Source organism: Mauremys reevesii, linkage group 14 (genome assembly GCF_016161935.1).
Source record: "Mauremys reevesii isolate NIE-2019 linkage group 14, ASM1616193v1, whole genome shotgun sequence".
Classification (NCBI taxonomy): domain Eukaryota; kingdom Metazoa; phylum Chordata; order Testudines; family Geoemydidae; genus Mauremys; species Mauremys reevesii.
In genome coordinates, this window is record NC_052636.1 from 14,941,546 (window position 1) to 14,969,345 (window position 27,800).

The window sequence follows — 27,800 nt, forward strand, 5'->3', positions numbered from 1 at the left end:
CTTGGCACGGCGGGTGGCAAGCGCTCGAGTCCAGTTCGTTATTGCTAGATAGAAACCCCACGTGCGGCCTGGCGGCAGCGAACCGGCCCCCGGGCTAATACTGCCCCGGCCGCGGGGTCGGGTTCCCTTTTCTTCCGCAGGGGGGTGGGGGGAACAACCAATACGAAGATAAGGCAAATGCTGCAGGAAACGCGCCCCCCCCTCCGCGGTGGATAACGAACGTCCTTCCGGTGGCCGGTCTCCACCGTGGGCCAGAGGAGACTTTGGTTCGGCCCGGCCCCCTGTAGAGTCCGATCTCTCCGGAGGGGGGGCTGGGTGGAAACACCCCCCCCCATCCCGGTTGATAGCGGGGGGGTGGGGGGAGCGAACCGGGGAGACAGCCCTTAGAGGGACAGGTCCGAGAGCGCCGAATACATTCTTGTGGCAAATTCCAACACAAACGGTGGCTCCTGGTCGCCCCCCACCTGAGCCGGGTCCGTGGGGGCGGCTGGAGCTCCTGGGGTGCCGGATTGTCCCCCGCTGCACCGAGAGTCCGAAACGGGGGGGGGGATCCCAGCCGGAGCCGGGAAGCTGTCAGCTCATTGGTTCCCCCGGGAACCTCGCTGGCCCCTCGCTCGCCCCCACCGGCACCGCGGGGTTTCTGACACACAGCAAACAGGGGCGGGGGGGTAAATCCTTCGGCGGCCTATTGCACGCGGACTGCGCCGAGGCCGCTACAGGCCAATACTGACTGATGGGGGAGGAGGGTGAGAAACCAGATCAGGTCACATCCAAATCCTGTGTCCTTTGATCCATTGACTAGGCCAAGGCCACTAACACAGTAACCATGGAACCTCACAGTATTTGTTGTAGGGCCTACCAAAACAAAAGAGGTCCCTGACCGCAAAAAAAAAAACCCCAATCTTCGACATACATCTTAAAAAAGAAAAAAAACAAGTGTCTTTGCCATTTGGTCGATTGAAAAATTCATAAACCACAAACGTTTAAAAAAAACAAACGGAAACCCAACGGGTGGGGGGGGGGGGTTAACCCCCAAAGCTGCACTGGTTCGGAAACAAAATAAAAATACAACAATCCGGGGTGGGGAGGAAGAACACACGCAAGAAACCGTGATCCGGCCGTTCGGCGTGACGCCTTCCACGCGGTTCCTGGCTTGCCACAACCGGGGGAAAAGCTTCGTGTCGGCTCGTGCGAAGGCCGAGGGAACTCTCTCCCCTCCCGCACGCTGATTTCCAAGGGGATGGGAATAAAATAAAAACGTCTCCTCCTCGGGAAGATTTCGACTCGGAAAGGTACCCTGTGTAGTGGCTACCGTCCCGTGAGACACAAACGCCCCAGAGACGGTCTGTAAACAAAGAAACAACAGATCCATACGCGCAATTCAAACAAAAAAAAAAAAATAGTCAAGCCGAAATTTTAAAAAACCCGAAAACGAACAAACGAACGACGTCTCCCTCCCCTCGGAAATCTGTACAGCTGCATGTGAGAGCGAAGTCGCTCCCCTCTGCGGGTGGGGATCGGTCACAGGAAATTCAACGGCTTCTCGGGTTTTAAAAAATAGAGAGAGAGAGAGCGAGCTCTCTCGAGAGAGCGTGACTGGAGCTTTACTGACTCGGGGCCACGCCGCAGCCCGTGCCGGGAGGGGCTGGCGGATTTCGTCTTTCCAATTCTTGTCCAAAGATACATTCAGAAATGGGGGCGGGGTCGAGCCCCCCCACCCGCCGCGCACACAAAAATGCTTCTCCGTCCAAAACAAAAAAAGAAACAAAAAAAACCCAACCGCCCCCCACAAGGGCCATTGGGATGGGGGCGCACGTCTAACAGGGCGGGGGAAAGGCAAAATGAACGAGGTGCCCAGAGCTTAAAATAAAAAAGGGCCTCTCACCTCCCCCCCCCCCAAAAAAAAAACAACACGTGCAGAAGAAATCGTCTTCCTATCAGCTGGGCAGCGGCACGGCTGGGTGGAGAGCAGGCTGGTAATTCACAGGAGGCTGGCTTCACAGGGCGGAGCTTGTGGGGAAAAATCCAGCCGGGGAGGCGGAGCTTGTAGAGGAAATCCAGCCGGGGAGGCGGAGCTTGTGGGGGGAAATCCAGCCGGGGAGGCGGAGCTTGTAGAAGAAATCCAGCCGGGGAGGCGGAGCTTGTTGCAGGGAGTTTGCAGGGCCTGGAAGCTTGCAGGAAGCCAGCCGAGACATCTGATCAGACTGTAACAGGGGAGCTCCGAGACGTCCGAGCGGCTGGTGACGGGGGAGCTCCGAGGCGTCTGATCGGACTGTAACGGGGGAGCTCCGAGACGTTGGGGAGCCCCGAGACGTCTGAGCAGCAGGAACAGGGGAGCTCCGAGACGTCCGAGCGGCCGGTGACGGGGGAGCTCCGAGGCGTCTGATCGGACTGTAACAGGGGAGCTCCGAGACGTCCGAGCGCCTGGTGACGGGGGAGCTCCGAGGCATCTGACGCCCGAGCAGCAGGAACAGGGGAGCTCCGAGACGTCCGAGCAGCCGGTGACGGGGGCGCTCCGAGGCGCCTGAGCGGCCGGTGACGGGGGAGCTCCAAGACGTCCGAGCGGCCGGTGACGGGCGCCCGACGCTGGGGAGCTCCGAGGCGTCCGAGCGGCCGGTGACGGGGGCGCTCCGAGGCGTTGGGGGAGCTCCGAGGCGTCCGAGCGGCCGGTGACGGGGGAGCTCCGAGGCACCCGAGCGGCCGGTGACGGGGGAGCTCGGCCGGGGGACAGGAACTGGCAGGAAGCCAAGAGAGCTCTGCAGGTTAGACGCTCTCCCTGAGCCAGGTGAGTAGCCGGAGCTCATGGGAGCCGGCGGGAAGAGCGCCTGGCTCCGGCGACCGCAGTCAGCCGCTGCGGTTAGCGTTACTCCTCCGAGCCAGCTCCGCTGCAGCCAGGCACCCCCAGGGAAGGGGAAGTCGGCTGTTTCGTGCTTGTGCAACTTTCAAAAAACAACAACAACAACAAAAAAACCCAAACACGCAACGTCTCTCTTCCAAAAAAGAGAAAAACAAAGATGGCCTCTTGGCGAGAGCAAGTCTCCCGTGCGGAGCTCTGTATCCAGCGCTATTTACAGCCGGCTCCGCCGCGCGACACGGAGCCGGGCCGGCTCGCGGAAAGCGGGCCGGGCGATAAGTGCATTTCTTCAAGTTTTGCTATTTTTGTGTGTTTTTGTTTTTTTTCTATGAAATCTTCTGTTTTCCCCTTTGCGAATTTTCACGTCTCTCCTCGTCCCCGTGTGAAAATAACAGTGTTTCCTAGAGCGATTTTTTTTTTGTTTTTTTAAAGTTTCTTTATAAAAATTTCCTCCAGAATCACCAAAAAAAATTTTTTTTTCCTTTTTTTTTTTAATCAGCTCTTTGTAAAAAGTCTCGATAAAGTGCATCAGCGGGTTGCATTTTAAGGTGCTTCGTGTGTTGGAGAAAGAAGTGCTCACACATACTCCTCTTCCGAAGGCGGGTCGCCGGCGCCCCGATCCGAGCGCACGTGCCACCCTGCCCCCCCGCCAGCCCCGGTGCCCCCCACTCGCCGGGGGGGGGGGGCGGAGGACAGGGGAGGGCCCAGCACGGCCGCCTCGTCCTTTCGCAGTGCACATTCAGGTAAGACTGAATCGGTTAAGAAGGCAGCAGAGTTCCTATTGCTACGAGACGTCAGTAGTCTTCAATGCTTTCCACCTCGCCTGCCGGGCCGTGCAGCGAATAGCCTGGGGGCAGAGCGGGGCACGAAGGGTTAATCGGCTACGTGCCCACCAGCCCCCCCTCCTCCCAGACCCAGGGAGAGAACCCAGGAGTCCTGGCTCCCAGCCGCCCCTGCTCTAACCCACCAGCCCCCACTCCCCTCCCAGAGCCAGGGAGAGAACCCAGGAGTCCTGGCTCCCAGCCCACCCTGCTCTGACCCACCAGCCCCCACTCCCCTCCCAGAGCTGGGGAGAGAACCCAGGAGTCCTGGCTCCCAGCCCCCCCGGCGCTGACCCACCAGCCCCCACTCCCCTCCCAGAGCCGGGGAGAGAACCCAGGAGTCCTGGCTCCCAGCCCCCTGCTCGGACCACCAGCCCCCCTCCCCCCTCAAGCTGGGGAGAGAACCCAGGAGTCCTGGCTCCCAGCCCCCCTGCTCTACCCACCAGCCCCCACTCCCCTCCCGGCGCCAGGGAGAGGACCCAGGCGTCCGGGCCCCCCCTACCCAGGATGCTGGGGTCAGCGTGCAGCATGACCGGTCTCCTCTTGATCTTCACCGGCTGGCTGCCGTCGAAGGGCGGCTGTTTGGTGCTGTGGTTGGCCGGGAACGGGGAGGGCAGGTTGCCGGAGCTGAGCCACGAGGCTTCCTGGTGGGAAGGGGGGGGAGGGATTAGCGTGGAGCCCCGCCCCTTGGCAAGCCCCGCCCCCCCAGGCGGCAAGGGGAGGGCGCCCCCTACCTGCTGCTGCTGGCGCTGCTGGCTGGCTTTCTGCTTGGCGCGCCGCTCCAGGAACTGCTTGGCAAACTCTTTGGCTTCCAGCGTGTCGCCCAGGTAGGAGCGGATGAAGTCGTGAACGTCGTACGGGGACTCCATCTCCTTCAGGAACGCCACCACTGTGGGGACTGCAGGCGGGAGGGGGGTCAAGGAGGGGCAGCCCCCTTCGCCCCCCGTCCCCCCACCCCCACGCACCCACCCAAGAACACGGCCTGAGTGCTGCGGAAACCGAGGCGCAAGGTGGGGGAAACTGAGGAAACGAGCTGGGGACCGACCCCAGGATCCCTCCCCCCCGGGGCGCAGGGGAGCCAGGCGTCCGGGCGCAGAAGTACCGTCGAGGTTGCTGGAGCTGTTCAGGACGTGCAGCATCTGCTCGCACCACTGCGTGAAGCCGTCCTGGGGCTTGTGGATCCCCTGCAGCAGCTTCAGCAGCTTCTCCTCCTCGTCCGTCTTCTTCCGGCTCTGCCGGCCCGGCCCCCCGTAGCTGTCCCTGTGCCGGGGGGCAGAGAGTCAGAGAGAGCCACCACCCTCGCTCCCGCCCCGCAGCCCCTGCCAGCCCGGCGCCCCTCACTGCCGACCCACAGCCCCTGCCAGCCCGGCCGTGCCGGTGCCCCTCGCTCCCGCCCCGCAGGCTCACCCGAGGGAGGGGCTGCTGCGGCTGCTCTTCAGCCCCACGCTCCTCATGTTCTTGACACTCTCGTCCCACAGGCTGCTCTTCTCATGGCTCCACAGCGGGCTGGAGTCGGTGCCCCACTGCGAGGGGCTGCTCATGCCGAGCCCCCCGTGCTGGGAAGGGGAAGCCAGGTCAGCACCACCGGGGGTGAGACGCGCCCACCTCTGGGGTGGGGCGGCCGGTTACCCAGGGACCCCTCACCCGGCGCTGAGATGCAGCCACCTCTGGGGCGGGGCGGCCGGTTACCCAGGGACCCCTCGCCCGGTGCTGAGATGCGCCCACTTACCGCAGGACCCGGCGCTGAGCTGCAGCACCTCTGGGGCGGGGCGGCCGGTTACCCAGGGACCCCTCGCCCGGCGCTGAGATGCAGCCACCTCTGGGGCGGGGCGGCCGGTAACCCAGCCAATAGTTCAGGGACACTACTCCTGCGTGGGGCGGGCACTGCGACTGGAGAGGGGGCAGGGACCTCCCCAGATGATTGGGGCCAGGTGGGGGAGGGCGGAGCAGGGGACCAGCTTGTTGTGGGCAGGGCCAGGGCAGACTATTGGGATGGGTGAAGGTTGGGGGTGGGGCCAGCGGAGATCATGGGGGTGGGGCCTGGACAGAGGCAGGGCTAAGGGAGATCATGGGCGTAGGGCCAAGATGGGGCAGGGGCGGGGCCAGGGCAGACTATGGGGGCAGGGCCAGGCTGGAGGGGGCAGGGCCAGGGGATACCATGGGGCGGGGCCAGGCTGGGGGCGGGGCCAGGCTGGGGCGGGGCCAGGGCAGACCATGGGGCGGGGCCAGGCTGGAGGGGGCAGGGCCAGGGGATACCATAGGGGCGGGGCCAGGCTCAGGGCGGGGCCTGGGGATACCATGGGGGCAGGGCCAGGGCAGACCATGGGGGCGGGGCCAGGCTGGGGGCGGGGCCAGGGGCTATCGTGGGGGCGGGGCCAGGCTGGGGGCGGGGCCACTCACCGCTCTCTGCTGCGCCCGCTGCTGCTTGTGCAGCTGCCGCTCGCTCTCCTGCAGCTCCAGCAGGGCCTTCATGCCCCCGGGGGGCTTGGCCAGCCCCCCCCAGGGCGCCGCGCTCTGCGCCTGGCTCTGCTGCAGCAGCTTCAGCACCAGCTCCTGCTGCCGGCACTGCGGGGGGGGGGGGGCAGGGAGGTTACCGGGGCACGGCCAGCCCAGCCCCCACCCGGCCCGGGGACCTCACCCGTTCCCAGCCCTCGGCTGCCCCCAGGAGGAGCAAGTGGGGATCTGGGGGCCCCCCTCAGACACCCAGGGTCTCCACCTTCCATGGCAGCCCCACAACCCCTCTGGGCAGCAGATCAGGGCCCCTAAAACACAGGGGTAAACTGAGGCCCAAAGGCGCAGTAAAGGAGCAAGGACCCAGGAGTCCTGGCTCCTGCTCCCCCCCCCTCCGAGCCAGGGAGGGAACCCAGGACAGGGCAGGGGTGGGGGTCTCCCTGGAGCTGCGGGTGGGGGTCTGTGGGGGCCAGGGGGGCGTTGACCTGTTTGCGCCGATACAGCTCCTCCTCCTCACGCCGCTTCTGCTCCTCCTGGCGCCGCTTCTCCTCGCGCCGCTTGCGTTCCTCCTCCTCCCTCTTAGCCCTGAGTTCCGCGTCGCGGCGCTCCTGGAGCTGCGGCACCGGGGGGGGTGAGGGGGGGCCCCGGCTGGCAGAGAGTGTCCCCCCCACCACCACCACCCAGCTGCCAGGGACTCGGGCGGCGCCGAGATCTCCCTCTGCCCAACGGCGGCCAGGCCCCTGCTCCCCTCCCAGAGCCGGGGGGAGAACCCAGGAGTCCTGGCTCCCAGCCCCCCTGCTCTGACCCATCAGCCCCCACTCCCCTCCCAGAGCTGGGGAGAGAACCCAGGCGTCCCGGCTCCCAGCCCCCCCTGCTCTACCCACCAGCCCCCACTGCCCTCCCAGAGCTGGGGAGAGAACCCAGGAGTCCTGGCTCCCAGCCCCCCCTGCTCTAACCCACCAGTCCCCACTCCCCTCCCAGAGCCGGGGAGAGAACCCAGGAGTCCTGGCTCCCAGCCCCCCCGGCTCTAACCCACCAGCCCCCACTCCCCTCCCAGAGCCAGGGAGAGAACCCAGGCGTCCGGGCTCCGACACTTACTTTCTGTTGCAGTTGCAGTTGTTCTAAGATTGGACCCTGAGTTGAAGAATTAATTGGTAAATCCCATAGACTGGCCTCACCGCCTGCGGGGGAGACCGGAGCGTCAGGCCTGGCGCGGCGCCCCCCCAGTGCCGCACCTCCCCGCGCTGCCACCCCCCACCCTGCACTGCCGCCACCCCCTTACCTGCAGGCTGTGAGGCTGAGGTATGCGCGTCCCACAGGGACCCTGTGTCTGGCACGGACATGGAGCGGTTCATCGCCGGGATCAGGTTCTGCTCCCCGGCTCTGCAAGGCAAGGGGGTGCCCCGCTCAGCGCCCCGCTCGCCCCCACAGCGCCCCCAGGGGGAGATAGCCTCAGCCACCCCCAGGGGCTGTCCAGCTACCGGAGCCGGGGAGAGAACCCAGGAGTCCTGGCTCCCAGCCCCCCTCCTCTGACCACCAGCCCCCACTCCCCTCCCAGAGCCGGGGAGAGAACCCAGGAGTCCTGGCTCCCAGTCCCCCCTGCTCTACCCCACCAGCCCCACTCCTCCCAGAGCCGGGAGAGAACCCAGGAGTCCTGGCTCCCAGCCCCCTGCTCTGACCCACCAGCCCCACTCCTCCCAGAGCCGGGGAGAGAACCCAGGAGTCCTGGCTCCCAGCCCCCCCTGCTCTGACCCACCAACCCCCACTGCCCTCCCAGAGCCGGGGAGAGAACCCAGGAGTCCTGGCTCCCAGCCCCCCCTGCTCTGACCCACAAGCCCCCCTCCCCTCCCAGAGCCGGGGAGAGAACCCAGGAGTCCTGGCCAGTCAGACTGTGTGCACACCCCCTGCTCCGCCCCAGATGGCGGCGGGAGAGTGTGGGGAGCTGGCCAGGAGGGGGGCCGGCCGGGCGAGGGGGGGCTCACCTGGGTTTCAGAGCCTGCAGCTGCTGCAGGAAAGCCGTGAGCTGCTGCTGGGTCAGGTCTCCAGCCGCCAGCTTCTGCTGGAGCGCGCACTGGGCGAACTGCGGCCTGGGGGGAGAGCGCCGGGGAGTCGCTGTGGCCCCCCAGTGCCCCCTGCCCGGCCCGCCCCACATCCCCCGTGCCCCCCGACACCAGAGACCCCCCCGTACGCCCTGGTGCCCGCCCTGGGGACCTCCAGTGCCCACCCCCGTGCCCGCCCCGTGCCCCCCGCTCCAGGGACCCCTCATGCCCCCTGGTGCCCGCCCCCATGCCAGACCCGTGGCCCCCCAGGGCCCACACCCCCACCCCAGAGAGCCCCTGTGCCCACCCTAGGAAGCCCCAATGCCTGCCCCATGCCCCCAGCCTGGGGACCCCCAGTGCCAGACCTGCACCCCACGCCCAGCCCAAGAGGGGGGAAGTGATGGGGGTCGGACCCGCACCCCATGCGCAGCCCAAGGAAATGACAAGGATCAGCCCCACGACCCACGCCCGGCCCGAGGGGGAGAAGCGACGGGGATCAGCCCCACGCCCGGCCCGAGGGGGGGGAAGTGACAGGGATCAGCCCCGTGCCCCACGCCCGGCCCCCCCGCGGCGCTCAGACCGTACCTGTCGGGCAGGTACCTGTTGATGAGCTGCAGGAACTGCTGATGCTGCAGCTGCTGGTAGAGGGCGGCGGCCGCCAGCTCCTGCTGCTTCTTCAGCCGCTCCTGGTCCAGGTTCCCCTGGGGGGCAACGGCAGAGACAGGCTGTGGGGCTCCCCACGGGGAGGGGGCCGATTTCAGACACGAGGGGGGTGGGGGTGGGGGTGGGGGGGCTGTGACTCCGGGACCTCCCGCTTCCACCTCCGTGGGGGGCCCCCAAAGGGATCCTGGGACCCTGTCGCCCTTCGCCGCGGGGCGGGGCCGGGCCGGGCAGGGAGCAGGCCGGGGTTTGGGTTCGCTCCCAATCTGCCCAGCCTTGGAGGACGGGATTCGGGTCCCCCCCCCCCCGGGGCTGGGCCGAGCAGGATCTGCGGCCGGCCGGGCTCTCGGGGGTCCCCCGGCGGGGGGCTCGGCTCACCAGCAGCGGGGGCGGCGACGGGCCCGGCGCGAAAGGCACTCGCCCCCACATCTTGATCACCTCGCCCAGCGGCTGGAAGCCCTCGTCGCAGCCGCGCTTCACCAGCAGCGACATGGTGAAATAGCCGGCCTGGAACCACTCCGCCATCTCCTGCGTGGTGAAGGGCCCTGCGGGGCGGCCACAGACACACCGGGGGTTCACACGGGGACCCGGCGCTGGGACGCGGCCGCCTCTGGGGCGGAGCGACCGGTGACCCAGGGACCCCTCGCCCGGCGCTGAGATGCGCCCACCTCTGGGGCGGGGCGACCGGTGACCCAGGGACCCCTCGCCCGGCGCTGAGATGCAGCCACCTCTGGGGCAGGGCGGCCGGTTACCCAGGGACCCCTCACCCGGTGCTGAGATGCGCCCACCTCTGGGGCGGGGCGGCCGGTTACCCAGGGACCCCTCGCCCGGTGCAGAGATGCGCCCACCTCTGGGGCGGGGCGGCCGGTTACCCAGGGACCCCTCGCCCGGCGCTGAGATGCGCCCACCTCTGGGGCGGGGCGGCCGGTTACCCAGGGACCCCTCGCCCGGCGCTGAGATGCGCCCACCTCTGGGGCAGGGCGGCCGGTTACCCAGGGACCCCTCGCCCGGTGCCGAGAGGCAGCCACCTCTGGGGCGGGGCGGCCGGTGACCCAGGGACCCCTCGCCCGGCGCTGAGATGCGGCCACCTCTGGGGCGGGGCGGCCGGTTACCCAGGGACCCCTCGCCCGGCGCTGCGGTGCGGCCACCGCTGGGGCGGCAGCCAGTTACCCAGGAACCCCTCTCCCGGCGCTGAGATGCGCCCACCTCTGGGGCGGGGCGGCCGGTTACCCAGGGACCCCTCGCCCGGCGCTGAGATGCGCCCACCTCTGGGGCGGGGCGGCCGGTTACCCAGGGACCCCTCGCCAGGCGCTGAGATGCGCCCACCTCTGGGGCGGGGGGGTGCTGGTTAAGAGAAGCACTGCGAGTGGGGATGGGGGCAGACAGGAATTACCAGGCCCAGGAATCAGGGGTCGAGCTGCCCCACGGAATCGAGGAAGGGGGGGGGGGGGGGATCTTCCAGCTCCGGGGACAGGAACCCCAGAGGCCCAAGGACTCCCTGCCGTGACCCCGCCCCCACCCCCCGTCGGCCCCACACCTTGGATCTCCCCCTGGGGGTCCTTGTAGAACCACTTCATGGCGGCCTCGTGGGAGAGGGGCAGGGCGGCGGCCGTGTTGCGCGGCTCCTGGATGGCCTGGGTGAAGCGCTCCTCGTCCATGGAGCTCTCCTGGAGCGAGGCCACCATCTTCTCTGCTTCCTGGGGGGGCAACCGAGGTGAGACCGGGCCCGGGCCCCCCAAATCTGTGCTGCTCCCACCCTGAGCACAGGCCAGGAGTGGGGGCAGAGAACCCAGGAGTCCTGGCTCCCAGCCCCCCTGCTCTAACCCACCAGCCCGCACTCCCCTCCCAGAGCCGGGGAGAGAACCCAGGAGTCCTGGCTCCCAGCCCCCCCTGCTCCGACCCACCAGCCCCCACTCCCCTCCCAGAGCCGGGGAGAGAACCCAGGAGTCCTGGCTCCCAGCTCCCCCTGCTCTAACCCACCAGCCCCCACTCCCCTCCCAGAGCCGGGGAGAGAACCCAGGAGTCCTGGCTCCCAGCCCCCCTGCTCTAACCACCAGCCCCCACTCCCCTCCCAGAGCTGGGGAGAGAACCCAGGAGTCCTGGCTCCCAGACCCCACTGCTCCGACCCACCAGCCCCCACTCCCCTCCCAGAGCCGGGGAGAGAACCCAGGAGTCCTGGCTCCCAGACCCCACTGCTCTAACCCACCAGCCCCCGCTCCCCTCCCAAAGCCGGGGAGAGAACCCAGGCATCCGGGCTCCCCCTCTCACCTGCTGAAGATGTTTCATCCCGTCGTCGTCCTCGGCGTCTCCGATGGAGAACTCAGTAGCAGCATTGGTGGTGGAGGAAGGGGAGGAGAGGGTGGAGACCGCGCCCGTGCTGAGCTGAGACGGGAGGCTCAGGACGCCTGGGTCCCCTGGGGAAGGAGGGAGGGAGGGAGTCACTACATTAATTCATTAACTCTTCCCCCACCCCTCCGGGGCTCAGATCCCTGCGCCCCCCCCCCCCATAATACCACCCCCGCCTTGGTAGCCTCCTGTCGGTTGTGGGAGCTGTCCTTTCAGGCTCTCCACAGATACAGGTGGTCGGACAGACGTTAGTAGGTTTCAGAGTGAACACCCTTCATTAGGGCGCACAGGAAGTGACTGTTTCAGGCTCTCAGCAGACTCAGGCAGCGCTCAGCTCTACAGAAGCACTGTGGGGGGGGGGGTGTGAAGGTAGGTGGATGGTTTCCGTTGAGGTCAGTAGGAGGGGCCTGGCCCATCAGTAGGTTTCAGAGTGAACGTCCCATTGAGTGGTGCAGGGATCTTTTGTGCCAGGCTCTCAGCTGACTCAGGCTGCGCCCACTTCCAAAACGGGCAACAAAGACACTATCTGTGATAACATCCTGGCTCCCTTGGCGCTGAAGGGAGCAATGCATCCTGGGATGGGGGGGACCACCACCAGCCCACCCCCCGCGGGGGCAGGAACGTACCAAGTCTAATAGGCCCGTCCCCCCGCCCGCTTGGTACCTTCCGCAGCAGGCTTCGGCTCCTTGTCGCAGGGGCCGAGGGGTGCGGCGGGGTCCGAGCCCCCCAGCGGGGCGCTCTCACATTCACTAGTGGCAGTGGCAACAGTAGCAGCAAAAGGGGGGCCCGACAGCCAGGGGGCGCCGGGCGGGGAACATCGCTTCTCCTCCGGGGCCATCGAGGGATCCTTCCAGGCCTCTGGGGAGGGAGAGAGAACGGGTTACCATCCGGGGGGCTGCCCCGATCCCCCCGCCCGCCCCCCACCCAGGTGCAGTGGGGTCCCCCTTACCTTTCTCGGGGGCCTCCTTCGAGCCGGGCTCGGCGTCGTCCTTCCCTTCCGACCCCTCGTCATCTTCCTGCAACGGATGGAAGTCGAACACCTGCTCCTCAGGGATTGGCTCCTTGGGGCTCTTCTGTCAGACAAGAGGAGGGGCTTGGGGGTCAGAGGTCAAGCCAGGACCCCCAAGTACATGGAGGGGTGGGGGGAAGCATCCCACCAACATTCTGCCCACTCCCCGGCCCAGCCGACAGCAGGAACTACCCTGGGGGACAGGACTGGGAGCCAGGACTCCTGGGTTCTCTCCCGGCGCTGGGAGGGGAGGGGGTCTGGTGGGTCAGAGCAGGGGGGGGCTGGGAGCCAGGACTCCTGGGTTCTCTCCCGGCGCTGGGAGGGGAGTGGGGCAGGTGGGTCAGAACCGGGGGGGGCTGGGACCCAGGACTCCTGGGTTCTCTCCCGGCGTTGGGAGGGGAGTGGGGGCTGGTGGGTTAGAGCAGGGGGGGCTTGGAGCCAGGACTCCTGGGTTCTCTCCCCGCCCGGGGAGGAGGGTGGGGGCTGGGAGCCAGGACTCCTGGGTTCTCTCCCCGCCCGGGGAGGAGGGTGGGGGCTGGGAGCCAGGACTCCCGGGTTCTCTCCCCGCCCGGGGAGGAGGGTGGGGGCTGGGAGCCAGGACTCCCGGGTTCTCCTCGTCCTCGTCGTCCATGCACCACTCGGGCAGCCCGTCCTTGTCGTCCTCGAAGCTGTCGCTGCCCCGGTGCCGCCGCCCGCCCCGCTCCTCCTCCCGCTCCCGGAAGTCAAAGTCGAACTTGCGGCGCCGGCCGTCGGGGTGCTCCCGCCAGCCGGCCGAGCGGGGCGCGCCATCTGGGGGCGGGGGGTACACGCTGAGCGGGGGGCGCCCCACTGCTGCCCCACCACTGCGGGGATCTGGGCTCCCGGCCCCGCCCACCCACTCAGAACGGGGATGGTACCTGCCCATGCCCCGCCCCCAGCCTGCCCTCCTATGGCCCCTCCTACCACCCCACCACGGGGAGGGTCCCCCACAGGCCCCACCCCCAGCCTCTCCTATGGCCCCTCCTACCACCCCACCCCGGGGAGGGTCCCCCACAGGCCCCACCCCCAGCCTCTCCTATGGCCCCTCCTACCACCCCACCACGGGGAGGGTCCCCCACAGGCCCCGCCCCCAGCCTGCCCTCCTATGGCCCCTCCTACCACCCCACCACGGGGAGGGTCCCCCACAGGCCCCACCCCCAGCCTCTCCTATGGCCCCTCCTACCACCCCACCACGGGGAGGGTCCCCCACAGGCCCCACCCTAAGCCTGCCCTCCTATGGCCCATCCTACCACCCCACCACGGGAGGGTCCCCCACCGGCCCCCCCCCCAGCCTCGCCTAGGGCCCCTCCTACCACCCCACCCCGGGGAGGTCCCCCACAGGCCCTGCCCACAATCCCCAGAGTCCCCCCCCCCCAACCACCACCCGTGGGGGGCCTCACCTGGGCTGGCCGACCGCCAGCGCTCGCTCTCGCGCCGGGCCCCACTGAGCCGCCAGCTGCCCCCCGCGGCCGCCCCGGCGGGGGTGGGGCCGGCGCCCCCGCCCCCCTCCTCTTCCTCCTCCTGCTCCTCCCGCAGCGTGCGCCAGTTGTTGCTGTCCGAGCGGGCGTACTCCTTGCGGGGGGGCGGGGCCCCTTCCTCGAAGGGAGCCCGGGCTGCGGGGGAGAGGCCATCAGTGTCGTCCCCCCCCATCCACCCAGCAGGGGGTCGGCTGCTCCCCCAGCGGAGCCCCTGGGGGAAGGGTAGCTCCCGGGTGTGGGGGGCAGAGCCCCCGCTTCCTCAAGGCGTCGGTGTTCCCAGTAGAGGGGCGCCCCCAATTCTTGGGCATGACTGTGGGGACCCCCCCTCCGGTCCTAGGGTCCCCCAGGGTGTCCCCCTGTTACAGCCCCCCCCTCCCCCCCATCTCTCCCCACAGGACCCAGGAACCACCTACTTCCGTCCCGCCGGGTCGGCTTCTCGAACCGCCGCTCGCCCCTGCCGGAGAGAGAGGGGAGAGGTCAGAGCCTGGCCCCCCAGTCCAGGGGCCCCCCAGCCCGCACCCCGCACCCCGCTCACCTGTCGTCCCAGCTCTGGCTGCGGTGGATCTCCCGGGCCCCACGCCCGAACGCCCCCTCCGGCTCCTCCGGACTTCTTTGGTAAAACCCGCTCTCGCCTCGGCCCCGGCCTGGGGAAATGAGCGCTGAGACCCCAGCCTGAAAACGGGGGGCTGCCCCGCCCCCCTCCCAGGACCCCGCCTGCCTGGGGGGGGGGGGGAAGCCAGGAATGGCCCCTCCCCGTTCACCCCCCGAGGCACAGCCGCCTCCTTATCAGTTCCTATTATCCCCGCGTCCCCACCCCCACCCACCACATCCTGATGCCCCGGACCCCCAAATCTCCCCCTAGATACCTCGGCTCCGGGTACTGCCCCTCCCCCGGGAGACTCCAGCGGGAGCGGCTCCGCCTCCTTTTCCCATCAGCCTCAGCACCGCCACGCTGTTCACAGACATGGAGAAATTCCTCTGGAACAGAGCCGGGGGGGGGGGGGGGGGCAGGGTTAGCACACCGCCAACGCAAGATCCTGCCCCAGATTGGGGCTGGTACCCCCAGAGGGGCCAGGCCCCTGCCCCAACCCAACCCCCCCCGTCCCGAGCCAGCCAGTCCCCGCCCTGGGGCCGGATCTGGGCTGGCCCCCCCAGAGGGAAAAGACCCCATGCCCCATCCCCAGGGCTGCCCCTGGGGATCTCAGCCGTAAGGGGGTGCTTTGTCTTTGCACACACCCCGATCTCTGTTGGGGGGGTGGGTCTGTGCAGCCCCTGGCACAAGCAGTGGGGGTCCCCAAGGCGCCCCCCCCGCCCCACTACCTGCTCCTCCTCCGTTAGCGGGACCAGGGCCAGCGGCTGCAGCGGCTCTTCCTGGAGAATGGCAGCGAATTCCTTATCCTGGAGCTCCTCCGGGACCTGGGCGGGGCAGACAGAGCAGCTGGGGGGTGCGGCTGGGAATTAACTTCCCCTGCCCTCCCCCAACGGCAGGGTCACCCCCTCTGCCCCCCCAAGACACCCCCCCCTGCGAACCATGAAAGGGGACCCCAGGGGGTCACACCAGCGGCTCCCTCCCCGTGGGTGATCTGAACTCGGACCCCAACAGCCCTCATCCCGACACATTCCAGGCCACCCCATTGGGCAGCCATAACCCCGCCCCCCGGTCACCTGACATCCCATGGGCCCTGGTCTATTCTGGGGCACCCATAACCCCGCCCCCCAGTCACCTGACATCCCATGGGCCCTGGTCTATTCTGGGGCACCCCATTGGGCAGCCATAACCCCGCCCCCCGGTCACCTGACATCCCAGGAGCCCTGCGCATGCACAGAATTTACGTCCCCCGCAGATTTCTTTGATTCCCCGCAGAAAAATGACTTTGACGGGGAAGCAAAGGGACACCACAAGAGTGGACATGTGACCCCCACCGCAGTACGGGCAGGCGGCAGAGAGGTACATCAGTGTGGGGCAGGGGGCGGGACTGGGGACCCGGCTGGTGGCTCCTACCCTGTGCCGGCTCAGCCGCTAGTCCCGACTTCCTCTTTCCCTGCACAGCATCCGGGGCCGGGTCAGACCCACCCCAGATTTCGCCCCCGGCTGCAGGAAGCTCTGCAAATTCCCCACCCTCCACTTCCTGCACCCGTCGCTCCTCAACTGCCGGGGGAGGGATCCCTGTACAGGGAGCTGCTGCCCCATCCGCCCAAACCCCGGGCACCCAGACCCTCTCGGCGAGCCTCACCACCCCCCTGCACTCAGAACCTCCCCCGATGAGCCCCACTCCCTCTGCACCTGGACCCCCCACTCACACTCAGCCCCAACCACCTCCACCTGAACCCCCCTGCAGAGCCCCATCACCACTGCACCCAGAACCCCCAACAAGCCCCCGTGCAGCCAGATCCCCCGCTGGGCCGCCCGCACCCAGACTGCCCCACACAGACCCCTCTCACCCCGCCCCCCAAAGGATTTTTAATTTTTGGGGCACAGGATGCCCTCAGGAGCAACACTCTGGAGCACCCCACTGGGCACTCTTACTCCGCCCCCGGGGCATGGACACACACGCACCTTGTTCTCTTTGATATAAAGTGCTAGCATCTCTTCTCTGCCGTAGCGATAGTCCGCGAGCTTGTACTTTGGCATGGCAGGAGAGGGCGGGGGGGAGGCCACGCTCCCCCCACTGGACAGCGCGCGGAGCCTGGAGGGGGGACAGACGGAGAGTCAGCGACGGGGCCAGGCTCCGCGAACACCCGGCCACATACGCAGAGTGAGGCCGCGAGAGCGTCTGGCCAGCTAGGAGCCTTCAAGGGGGGCTTCAGGGTTAAGTTAGAATGAGTTAGAGCAGGGGGGCTGGGAGCCAGGACTCCTGGGTTCTCTCCCCGGCTCTGGGAGGGGAGTGGGGGCTGGTGGGTTAGAGCAAGGGGGGCTGGGAGCCAGGACTCCTGGGTTCTCTCCCCAGCTCTGGGAGGAGAGTGGGGGCTGGTGGGTTACATCGGGGGGGCTGGGAGCCAGGACTCCTGGGTTCTCTCCCCGGCTCTGGGAGGGCAGTGAGGGCTGGTGGGTCGGAGCAGGGGGGGCTGGGAGCCAGGACTCCTGGGTTCTCTCCCCGGCTCTGGGAGGGGAGTGGGGGCTGGTGGTTAGAGCGGGGGGGCTGGGAGCCAGGACTCCTGGGTTCTCTCCCCAGCTCTGGGAGGAGAGTGGGGGCTGGGAGGTCAGAGCAGGGGGTGCTGGGAGCCAGGACTCCTGGGTTCTCTCCCAGTTTGGGGAGAGGAGTCAATAGCTGCATTATCACCTTCTTTGCCCCGAAGTTAAGGGCCAACCGGTGTTTGTGGATCTCTCCGGGGATCCCCCACCCCCGGGTCCCCCATTCTTTGGGCCCCGCCACCCCCAGCTCCCGCCACCCCCAGCTCCCCGCGCTCACCATTCCGGTCCAAAATTGAGCGTCTCGGCGGCCATCGCCCTGTGCGTGTGCGTTGGGTTTAGCTTCTGTTGTCCTATGACCTGGACGGCGAGGAAGGAAACCAGGCAATGAAAGGTGGGGCGCCCCCATTCTGTCGCTCTGGGCTCCCTGCCCCCCTCGCTCCGACCTCTCCCAGCCCCCCCACACCCCTTCCTTACCTGCTGGCTACAGCCCCACGCCCCTCACCGCGGGAGGCTCGGCCCACGGCGCCGACCCTGCAGCCAGGAGACAGAACCCGAGGGGCGCAGGGTTAGGATAAAGGACTCTCCCCCCGCCCCCACTGTCTCCCCCTCCCCGGGCCTTCCCAGTGCAGATCAGCTGTGGGTGGGGGCTCAGAAGGGGGGAGCCCCCCCCGAGGGGAAAAGGTAGTGAGGGGACTGTCGGCCACCCCCATCGGCCCCCCTAAACACCGGCCCATTTCACACATCTATCATTACCTCAGGGATAAATAATTCTAACCGAAGGTTACCCCCCAAATCCTCCATATGCCTCCCCCAGGAACCAGCTGCACAGTCTAGGCGATTGGGGGGGGGGGGCACGCTGGGAGCCCGGATGCCTGGGTTCTCTCCCCAGCTCTGGGACGGGAGTGGGGGGCTGGGAGCCAGGACTCCTGGGTTCTCTCCGCAGCCATCCGTGTGTACTCTCCCCCCACACCCCAAGCGTTTCTCACCCAGATGGCAGCGGCTTGTGGGTCCGAGCGCGCTGGGGGCTGGGGGATTTCTGAGGGTGGGGGAAGGATCTGCGGGCGCCTGCCTGTCCGGGTCGCTAGCGGACCACAGGTGCTGATGCGGCTGCTGGGCCTTTCTCCCCCCACGACAGAGTCGGAAGCCGGATTCACATTGGGAAGAGCTGCTGGGGAAAGAGAGGGGGAGCATTAGTCCACACGGTGACAGATTGGGGGGGCGGGGGGAGAACTGGCTTCAGACCCCTGTACCCTGCAGAGTGTGGCCCCCAGCACGTGGGATGGAGGCGATTCTCCAGTCAGCAGTATAGGGTATAGGACACACAGGGGAGCAATTCCCATCACAACCACCGGAGGGCACAGGAACATAGAGCTTCCATGGCGCTGTCCCTTATGCAGGAAGTAAGGCAAAGGGACTTTCCCCATCATCACCAATGGCTGGAGAGAGAGAACCCAGGAGTCCTGACCCTCCCCAACCCCCCCATCCCCACTGTAACCCACCAGACTAGAAGCCAGGACTCCTGACTCTCAGCACCGGCATCAGCATGCGGCAGGGGGTTCCACAGGCTCTTTGGCACCAGGGTGCCCCCTGAAGCCTCCCCCGGGGCCGGAAGGGCTGCAGCCCAGTCACTCCAGCCCGGGGGGCGGGGGGGGAGGGAAGGTTGCATAACACCCATGTCAAGACTGTCAGAAACCACAAAGGGCAAAGCAGCCAATCGTCTGGCAGGGCCGCCGCCGCGAGCTAACGGACGAATGCCAAACCGTGGGGCACTTAGACCCTCCCAGAGCCGGGGAGAGAACCCAGGAGTCCTGGCTCCCAGCTCCCCCTGCTCTAACCACCAGCCCCACTCCCCTCCCAGAGCCGGGGAGAGAACCCAGGAGTCCTGGCTCCCAGCTCCCCCTGCTCTAACCACCAGACCCCCCTGCCCTCCCAGAGCCGGGGAGAGAACCCAGGAGTCCTGGCTCCCAGCCCCCCCTGCTCTAACCCACCAGCCCCCACTCCCCTCCCAGAGCCGGGGAGAGAACCCAGGAGTCCTGGCTCCCAGCCCCTCCTGCTCTAACCCACCAGCCCCCACTCCCCTCCCAGAGCTGGGGAGAGAACCCAGGAGTCCTGGCTCCCAGCCCCCACTCCCCTCCCAGAGCCGGGGAGAGAACCCAGGAGTCCTGGCTCCCCGCCCCCCCACTCTAACCCACCAGCTCCCATTCCCCTCCCAGAGCTGGGGAGAGAACCCAGGAGTCCTGGCTCCCAGCACCCCCCTGCTCCAACCCACCAGCCCCAACTCCCCTCCCAGAGCCGGGGAGAGAACCCAGGAGTCCTGGCTCCCCGCCCCCCCCGCTCTAACCCACCAGCCCCACTCCTCCCAGAGCCGGGAGAGAACCCAGGAGTCCTGGCTCCCAGCCCCCTGCTCTAACCCACCAGCCCCCACTCCTCCCAGAGCCAGGAGAGAACCCAGGAGTCCTGGCTCCCCGCCCCCGCTCTAACCCACCAGCCCCACTCCCCTCCCAGAGCCGGGGAGAGAACCCAGGAGTCCTGGCTCCCAGCCCCCAGCTCTAACCCACCAGCCCCACTCCTCCCAGAGCCCGGAGAGAACCCAGGAGTCCTGGCTCCCCCCCCCCCCTGCACGAACCACCAGCCCCCACTCCCCTCCCAGAGCCGGGGAGAGAACCCAGGAGTCCTGGCTCCCAGCCCCCCCCTGCGCTAATCCACCAGCCCCCACTCCCCTCCCAGAGATGGGGAGAGAACCCAGGAGTCCTGGCTCCCCCCCCACGCTCTAACCACTACACTTCACTCCACAACTCACAAACATCATCAGTTTCCTACCCCTTAGGCCAAGGCCTTTCGGAGGCAAAGCCCCTGGATGAGAACCTGACAGGAAACTGCTGCATCATTTCGAACCAGGGCGCCCCTCCCAACCGCAGGCCGGCGGGGTGGGGGGGGGCGAGTGTAACACAGCCAGGCGTATGTGATACTTCGGCGAGGGGCCCCACCCCGGCCCAGAGCGGGGGATCTGCATTATTCCAGCACCGCGCAGACCCGCCAGACCAGAACACAGATAAGAATCCTGCCTTTGCCTCCTTCGACTTGGGGCAGGGTCTGTCCCTCGCCGTGGGTCTGGGCAGCGCCCAGCACGATGGGGCCTGATCTCAGCTGGGGCAGGGTCTGTCCCTCGCCGTGGGTCTGGGCAGCGCCCGGCACGATGGGGCCTGATCTCAGCTGGGGCAGGGCCTGTCCCTCGCCGTGGGTCTGGGCACGACGGGGCCTGATCTCAGCTGGGGCAGGGCCTGTCCCTCGCCGTGGGTCTGGGCAGCGCCCGGCACGACGGGGCCTGATCTCAGCTGGGGCAGGGCCTGTCCCTCGCCCTGTGTCTGGGCACGACGGGGTCTGATCTCAGCTGGGGCAGGGTCTGTCCCTCGCCGTGGGTATGGGCACGACGGGGTCTGATCTCAGCCGGGGCAGGGCCTGTCCCTCGCCGTGGGTCTGGGCACGACGGGGCCTGATCTCAGCCGGGGCAGGGCCTGTCCCTCGCCGTGGGTCTGGGCACAACGGGTCTGATCTCAGCCGGGGCAGGGCCTGTCCCTCGCCGTGGGTCTGGGCACGACGGGCCCTGATCTCAGCCGGGGCAGGGCCTGTCCCTCGCCGTGGGTCTGGGCACGACGGGGCCCTGATCTCAGCCGGGGCAGGGCCTGTCCCTCGCCGTGGGTCTGGGCACGACGGGGCCCTGATCTCAGCCGGGGCAGGGCCTGTCCCTCGCCGTGGGTCTGGGCAGCGCCCGGCACGACGGGGCCTGATCTCAGCTGGGGCAGGGTCTGTCCCTCGCCGTGGGTCTGGGCGCGACGGGGCCTGATCTCAGCTGGGGCAGGGCCTGTCCCTCGCCGTGGGTCTGGGCACGACGGGGCCTGATCTCAGCTGGGGCAGGGCCTGTCCCTCGCCGTGGGTCTGGGCACGACGGGGCCTGATCTCAGCTGGGGCAGGGTCTGTCCCTCGCCGTGTGTCCGGGCCATAAATACCATCCTCCCCACCACACACGGGTCCTAGCCACGGAGCTCGCAATCCGGGGTGTACCTCCTCCAGCGCCTCGCACGCCCCAGTAACAACTACATGAGTGAAGCCGGACAGAATCACTACGCTCTCCAACGAGCTCACGGCAAAACCCGAGAACGGCCACCCCCAGGCAGCCGTCGCGCCACGTCTGACCGCTCGGTCCCCTTCGGGGAACACGCCCGGGCACTTGAGCGGCGTTACGAATTTGACACTAAACACCATCGCCTCAGACACCCTGAATCCCATTTTAAGTGGTTTCCCACAATGGGGGTTAACCGATTTTGCTCAACCATCTACCCCAAGGCTCGGCTGGAGCTCAGACGCTCCGGTTGCCTTCCCGGCCCGAAGCGGCTCCGATAAGAGATAGTCCAATCCAAGCCATTACCTCAATCGACGAACGCCCCCAAACCAGAGAATTTCAGCCAGCCCCAAAGCCAGAACTTTGCGCTCAATTAGAGAGGGTTTTGAAAGAAACCCAAGTTTTGGTTTCAAAGATCACAGACTCGTAGGGCTGGAAGGGACCTCGAGAGGGCTCTAGTCCTGTCCCCTGCACTCAAGGCAGGACGGGGTATTATCTAGACCATCCCTGACAGGTGTTTGTCCAACCCGCTCTTAAACATCCCCAACGATGGAGATTCCACCACCTCCGTAACAAATTTATTCCAGTGCTTAACTATCCTGACAGTTAGGAAGTTTTTCCTGATGTCCAATCTAAACCGCCCTTGCTGCAATTTAAGCCCGTTGCTTCTTGTCCTGTCCTCAGAGATTAACAACAACAATTTCTCTCCCTCCTCCTTGTAACAACCGGAAAATGGTGCTCATGTCACTTCTCAGTCTTCTCTTCTCCAGACTAAACCTACCCAATGTTTTCAACCTTCTCCATCCCTCATGTTTTCTAGATCTTTCATCGTTTTTGTTGCGCTTCTCTGCTCCAAGTACTGAAGGATTCCCCCCACCCCAGGTCTCTGGAATCATCGAGTCCGGAGATACAGGAGAAACTCGGCGTTACGAACCCCAGAGTTACGAACTGACCAGTCAACGACACACCTCCTCTGGAACAGATTTGACAAATCAGAGAAGATCAGGGTTGGAAGGGACCTCAGGAGGTATCTAGTCCAACCCCCTGCTCGAAGCAGGACCAATTCCCAACTAAAGCATCCCAGATGTAGGAAATTGTTTCTGCGCTCGTTTCATTTAAATTAAGATGGTTAAAAGCAGCACTTTTCTTCCGCCCAGTAAAGTTTCAAAGCTGCAGGAAGGCAACGGTCCGTTGGAAAGTTGTAAGGACGACCGGAACGTTTTGGTCAGAGTTACGAACAACCTCCGTTCCCCGAAGGCGTCCGTGAGCCTCATGTTCTCCTGCCCTCAGGGATTCAGGAGCCAAATGAGCGATCATCATTACCCAAATGAGCCACAGCGGTACGAATAGATCATTTCATTTACTATAGTGCTACAGATTCATATTTAAACAGTATGACGGGGAAATCGTTTTTATATATTCTCACAGCAAAACAGCTGACCGAGTATTATTATTTTATCAACTACCATTGGTCAACAACTTAGCAAAAAAGCCTCCTGCCTGACTGGATAATAATTACATCACATGCTACAAAGCGGAGACGCGTTAAAAAGCCACTTGCAGCTCCCCAGCCTCAGCCGGAGTATCACTGATTTAGTCTTACCTCCCGGGTGACGCTGCCCGGAGAGTTAATTTCTGCCTGAGCAGATCTCTGGTAAAAACATCCAAGTAGCAATACAACCCAGGTAGCGATCCCAACTCTAGCAAGATCTAAAGGCCGCCTAACCTCTAAGCTAACGGCCGCTCTGTGAAGTTAAAGCCCAAATCTATTCACCAGACCATAAAAACAACCCCGACTCCTTGTTCTATGGACGCAGGCTGGGATTTGTATCAGTAAACGTTGCTAACCATCCATTTCACCAGACGCACGGAGCAGAGAACGTTCGCCCCAGGAATCCTGCCCCAAACCCACAATTTCCACTTGAGACGCTGAGCGTAGCTTTTAAAAAGACACCTCCCGATCCCGATTCAGACTCCAGGAGGTGGGTCGTTGGGTCAGTTGCTCCAGTGGGTTCAATTCCCCCAACTTGTTTTGAGTCTGAATCTGTCCCCTCGGAGAGCTCTCTCCCCACATTAGAGCCATGGATCAAGGCACCTCTTAGCCGGCTCTTGGATAACCCCGAACCCAGCCCCGAGAAAAAAAAATATTTCCACTGATGACAGAAACGTACAGACTGGCAAAGGAAGAAAAACGCTAGTTGAAAACTTCTTAGAGTTTGTCTGTTTTGACACGGGACGTCACCAACGTGTTCTAACGGTTAGAAAGCTTTAACTTTTTGAATCTCAACATCTACTGTCATTAAACAACAATTTAATACTTTCCCCTCAACTGTGAATTTAAAAAAATATATATATTAAAATGCCCTAATATAAAAATCAATATTATCCATCAACATGATAAAAGAAAGTAAAAATTGAATTCTGCTCAGCCTATACAAACACCAAACGGTACAGATGAAGATCACAGACGTGAATAGGTTCCGGGAAAGCAGATACACATTCAAATATACCCGATGGTTAGTAAACAGGCTTGGATTTTTTAAATAATTTTGATGGATGCTTTATTTTTTAAGCATTATTTTGATTCTCAATTTCAACGTGCACAGTTGCACAAAAGGCTGTGGTTTTAACTGATGTAAATGTTCGTACTGGCAGGAAATTCAGAGGGGCCAGTCATCATTTAATCACTGCAGAGGGAGATTCAAAAACTGAAAAGCTTTAGAAGCGTCCAAACACATCGTCAACGTCAGGCGTCAAAATCGATGTCAATTTCACAGGAGACACCAGACCCGCGGGGGGGGAAAAATATTGCCATGAATAATTGAAATTCATGGGCGAAGTAAGCAAAATGCCGCTTGAGAACGTCTTAGTTTGATTTAAGGATAAAGTTCTCAAGCAGCGTTATCCCTACTTTGCCTGGCTGGAAATGTCAACTATCCATGGGAATAGTTTTTCCGTGGGTTGCGTGTGTCCCGTGAAAGCGACAATTACGGATATTTAGAATAGAAATCTAACCCGCCAAGCTTATTCACAGTAGTGCACGACCCTCCTGGCACGTTTAAAAAAAAATAAACAGCCTGAACAGCAACCCTGGCCCAATTCAAATACTCAGTTCACACAAGCGCACATAAGAACGGCCAGACTGGGTCAGACCAAAGGTCCGTCTAGCCAGGATCCAGTGCCAGATGCCCCAGAGGGAGTGAACAGAGCAGGGAATCATCAAGTGATGCATCCCCTGTCGCCCATTCCCAGCTTCTAGCAGTCAGAGGTTTAGGGACACCTAGAGCATGGAGCTGTGTCCCTGCCCAGCCTGGCTAATAGCCATTGATGGACCTGTCCTCCATGAACTTCTCTGGTTCTTCTTTGAACCCTGTTATAATCTTGGCCTTCGCAATGTCCTCTGGCGAGGAGTTCCCCAGGTTGACTGGTCATTGCGTGAAGAAATACTGCTTTGGTTTGTTTGAAACCTGCCGCCTGTTCATTTCATTGGGTGACCCCCTGGTTCTTGTGTTCTGAGGAGTAAATAACACGTCTCTATTTACTTTCTCCACACCAGTCCTGCGTATACAGACCTCGATCATATCCACATCTGTGCTCCAAACACAGCCTTCACTTTATGCCCCCACACCTGCCCCATCCAGCTCCGTCCCCCACCAACTAAACCCACCTCACCGTGGCACTACCGGGACATTTTCAGCCATCACTTTGTTGACTCTTCCTACATCTGCCTGGTCTCAAAGAAGAACCATCTACTACTCAGTGTTTGTGCAGCACCATGCGCAGAGTACCCAGGGCCAAGAGCGGGACCCTCTGAATAAAGACTAGTTACGATGACCTATTCAAATGTACACCTCCGTGAACTCATAGACTTTAAGGGACCATTACGATCATCTAGTCTGACCTTCTGCACAAGGCAGGCCACAGAATCTCACCCACCCACTCCTGGGGGTACGTTTCTTGACAACTTTAACTCAGAGACCCCACCCTTTTCACCCCCGCCATCCCGCGTACATTTCCACCACCCGAGCTAACGCACGGATGCAGTTATAACAGACGCGGCTCGTGCCAACTCCACAGAGCATGAACTTTCAGGCACCTTAAAGCCGGGAGGGGTCATCCGACCGGCCGCACAGCACGGAGCGGAGAACGTCTGCCCCAGGAATCCTGCCCCAAACCCACAATTTCCGATTGAGACGCTGGATCAAGGCACCTCTTAACCGGCTCTTGGATAACCCCGAACCCAGCCCCGAATCGGATTTAAAAATTGCATTTCCGGCCTCTCTGAGGGCAGCGAGATGACGACAGTGAAACGCGGCGCCCGGAGACCGAGTGCCACTGGTGCAGACTCCTGGGGGCCATGTCTGGATTCCCCCAGTTGTACAGAGAGGGAACAGACCTAGCAGACGGCAGTGACTCCCTTAGACCCAATGGAGTCAGGTGGTACACCACCCCCCCATGCGCGCTAGGAGGACAGACAAACGCACGGCAGGCAGCAGCGCGGCGCGCGTGGCACGCACCACACCGGCCAGGACTTCATCTGCCTTTTAAACCAACAGGACCTCAGGACACTTCTGGCACAGGTTCGTACAGGGCCCGGCACCGAGGAAGTCAGGACGCCTGGGTTCCCTCCCCAGCTCCGCTGCCACCATCAACTGTGTGATCGCTTTCCCATCACCGTGCCTCAGTTTCTCCCCCCCACACACACACTTAGGCCGAGCTCTATGGGGCAGGGAACGGCGCTCACGCAGCATCTGACACAACGGGCAGCCCTCGATCTCGGTCGTGGGGGGCGAAGGCTTGTGCCACCCGTATTTTCATGCCTGCAACTAGTTCTCTTGCAACCCTGCATGTCCAGACGGTTACCTAGTCCGCGGGCCGCCCCACACATCGGAGCGGTGGGCATAGTCGGATGGCAAGGGCACAAGAGCCCCTACACACCCAGCCCAGAGAACTGCCCCCGCCGGCAGCCCCACAGCAGGGCTTTTAGGAAATCCACCCCGATCCTGGGTCCGCTGTCCCAACGGTTCACTACCCGCCCTGTCAAAAATTCACGCCTTATTTCCGACATGAGTTTCCCCGCAACAAACCACCGCCGACCTGACGCTGTCTGCACCGACAGCTGGACGCTTCTCTGCCATCTTTCATTCACTCCCGCAGCACCCACACCAGTGGGGGGGTGTCTGTGCGGCGCCCGGCACAACGGGGATACCCCCCCCCCCATCTCAATCGGGCAGGGGGGTGTCTGTGCGGCACCCGGCACAACAGGGATACCCCCCCCCGATCTCAATCGGGCAGGGGGGTGTCTGTGCGGCGCCCGGCACAACGGGGATACCCCCCCCCCGATCTCAATCGGGCAGGGGGGTGTCTGTGCGGCGCCCGGCACAACGGGGATACCCCCCCCCGATCTCAATCGGGCAGGGGGGTGTCTGTGCGGCGCCCGGCACAACGGGGATACCCCCCTCCCGATCTCAATCGGGCAGGGGGGTGTCTGTGCGGCGCCCGGCACAGTGGGGATCCCCCCCCCGATCTCAATCAGGCAGGGGGGTGTCTGTGCGGTGCCCGGCACAATGGGGATACCCCCCTCCCGATCTCAATCGGGCAGGGGGGTGTCTGTGCGGCGCCCGGCACAACGGGGATACCCCCCCCCGATCTCAATCGGGCAGGGGGGTGTCTGTGCGGCGCCCGGCACAACGGGTTGGGGGGGCCCGACGTCTGATGCTTGGGTTATTTCAACTCCATTCGTGCTGCCATTTTTCAATGCCCCCCCACGCAATTATCGGGGGGGGGCTGGAAATTCATCCAGGAGACACTACAGGTCGAGGCCACCAGCTGCACAAGACAGGGAAAGAGCTCAAGACAACCCAACCCACACGCGCCCCACACATCGCCCCCCCACACACACCCCCGAGGTGTCCCCCCCCCAGGGGGTAGCCAGAGGAAAGCCCCCGACGCAGCCTGGGACGGGGGCCTGGACAGCGAGAAATAAGGGGGCTTCAGAGGCGCCCGCAACGCCCAACGTGCACCCCACCCCCACCCCCAGTTCTGGGGCAAGTGGGGTAACCAGAGAGGTCCCACAAAGCCAAGCGGGGAGATCCAGGGACCAACGCACATTGACAGGGGCGGGAAGGGGGTCTCCGCAGCTTCGCCAGGGGGTGCAGAAAAGGGGGTTCCCAACCCCCCCCCCACACACCCCCACTTCCAAGGGGCATTTCCCGGGGGGGGGGAGCTGCATGTGCCCAAACAGCCCCCCCCCGCCCAGGATTCACACCCTGCTCCCCAGCGGCCCCCCCCACCCCCGCAGGGTCTGGGGGGGGCAGGGAGGATTCAGTGGGGGGGGAATTACCCCCCCCCACACACAGACCCCGATATGCTGCCCCAGGGGACCCCCCCCATAGAGCCCCCGTGTGGGGTCGCACAGGCAGCAGAGCCCCCACACCCGGGAGGAGAGAAGCTGGGGACCCCGGGGGCGATGGGGCAGGCTCCCGCCCCCAACCGGCGCGGGGCAGGGAGGGGAGGGCCGCTGGGCCCAGGGCCCCCGCGGGGTCTCCATGGCAACGGGGCGGCAGGCCCGGCTGGCGGGGCGGGGACGCGGGGTGGGGCCCGGCTCGCGGGGACCCGGGTCTCACCGCGGCGCCCGGCTCGGGGCGGGGCCTGGCGGGGCGGGGCCGGGGGCCCTGGCCGCGGGGAGGCTCCGGGGTCTCTCGCCGCTTCCGCCGCCGCCGCCGCCGCCTCCTCTCGCCGCTTGTTTGTGTTTGTACCAAGATGGCGGCGCTGCGCCGCGTCACGTGACGGGGGAGCCCGGGGACCGCGGGGCGGGGGGGGGGGAGGAAGGAGGCGGGGGAGGGGGGTCACGTGACGGGGGAGCAACCGC

General features: G+C 64.8%; 1 protein-coding gene across 1 annotated transcript; it reads right to left on the reverse strand.

The window, feature by feature from the left end:
* Positions 1-3,336: 3,336 nt before the first annotated feature.
* GIGYF1 (GRB10 interacting GYF protein 1) lies at positions 3,337-27,580 on the reverse strand. The gene is made up of 27 exons (XM_039499699.1): positions 27,556-27,580; positions 17,796-17,974; positions 17,284-17,340; positions 17,087-17,166; positions 16,234-16,363; positions 14,997-15,092; positions 14,543-14,654; positions 14,212-14,320; positions 14,090-14,130; positions 13,599-13,811; positions 12,782-12,969; positions 12,121-12,244; positions 11,835-12,029; positions 11,094-11,239; positions 10,363-10,522; positions 9,204-9,370; positions 8,751-8,866; positions 8,109-8,213; positions 7,409-7,509; positions 7,225-7,307; positions 6,612-6,740; positions 6,076-6,240; positions 5,083-5,231; positions 4,778-4,935; positions 4,410-4,573; positions 4,178-4,319; positions 3,337-3,701 (listed from the first exon to the last, which is right to left on the reverse strand). The coding sequence occupies exons 4-27, from the start codon at positions 17,119-17,121 to the stop codon at positions 3,649-3,651; spliced, it is 3,081 nt and encodes a 1,026-aa protein (XP_039355633.1). The 5' UTR covers positions 17,122-17,166; positions 17,284-17,340; positions 17,796-17,974; positions 27,556-27,580; the 3' UTR covers positions 3,337-3,648.
* Positions 27,581-27,800: the final 220 nt, after the last annotated feature.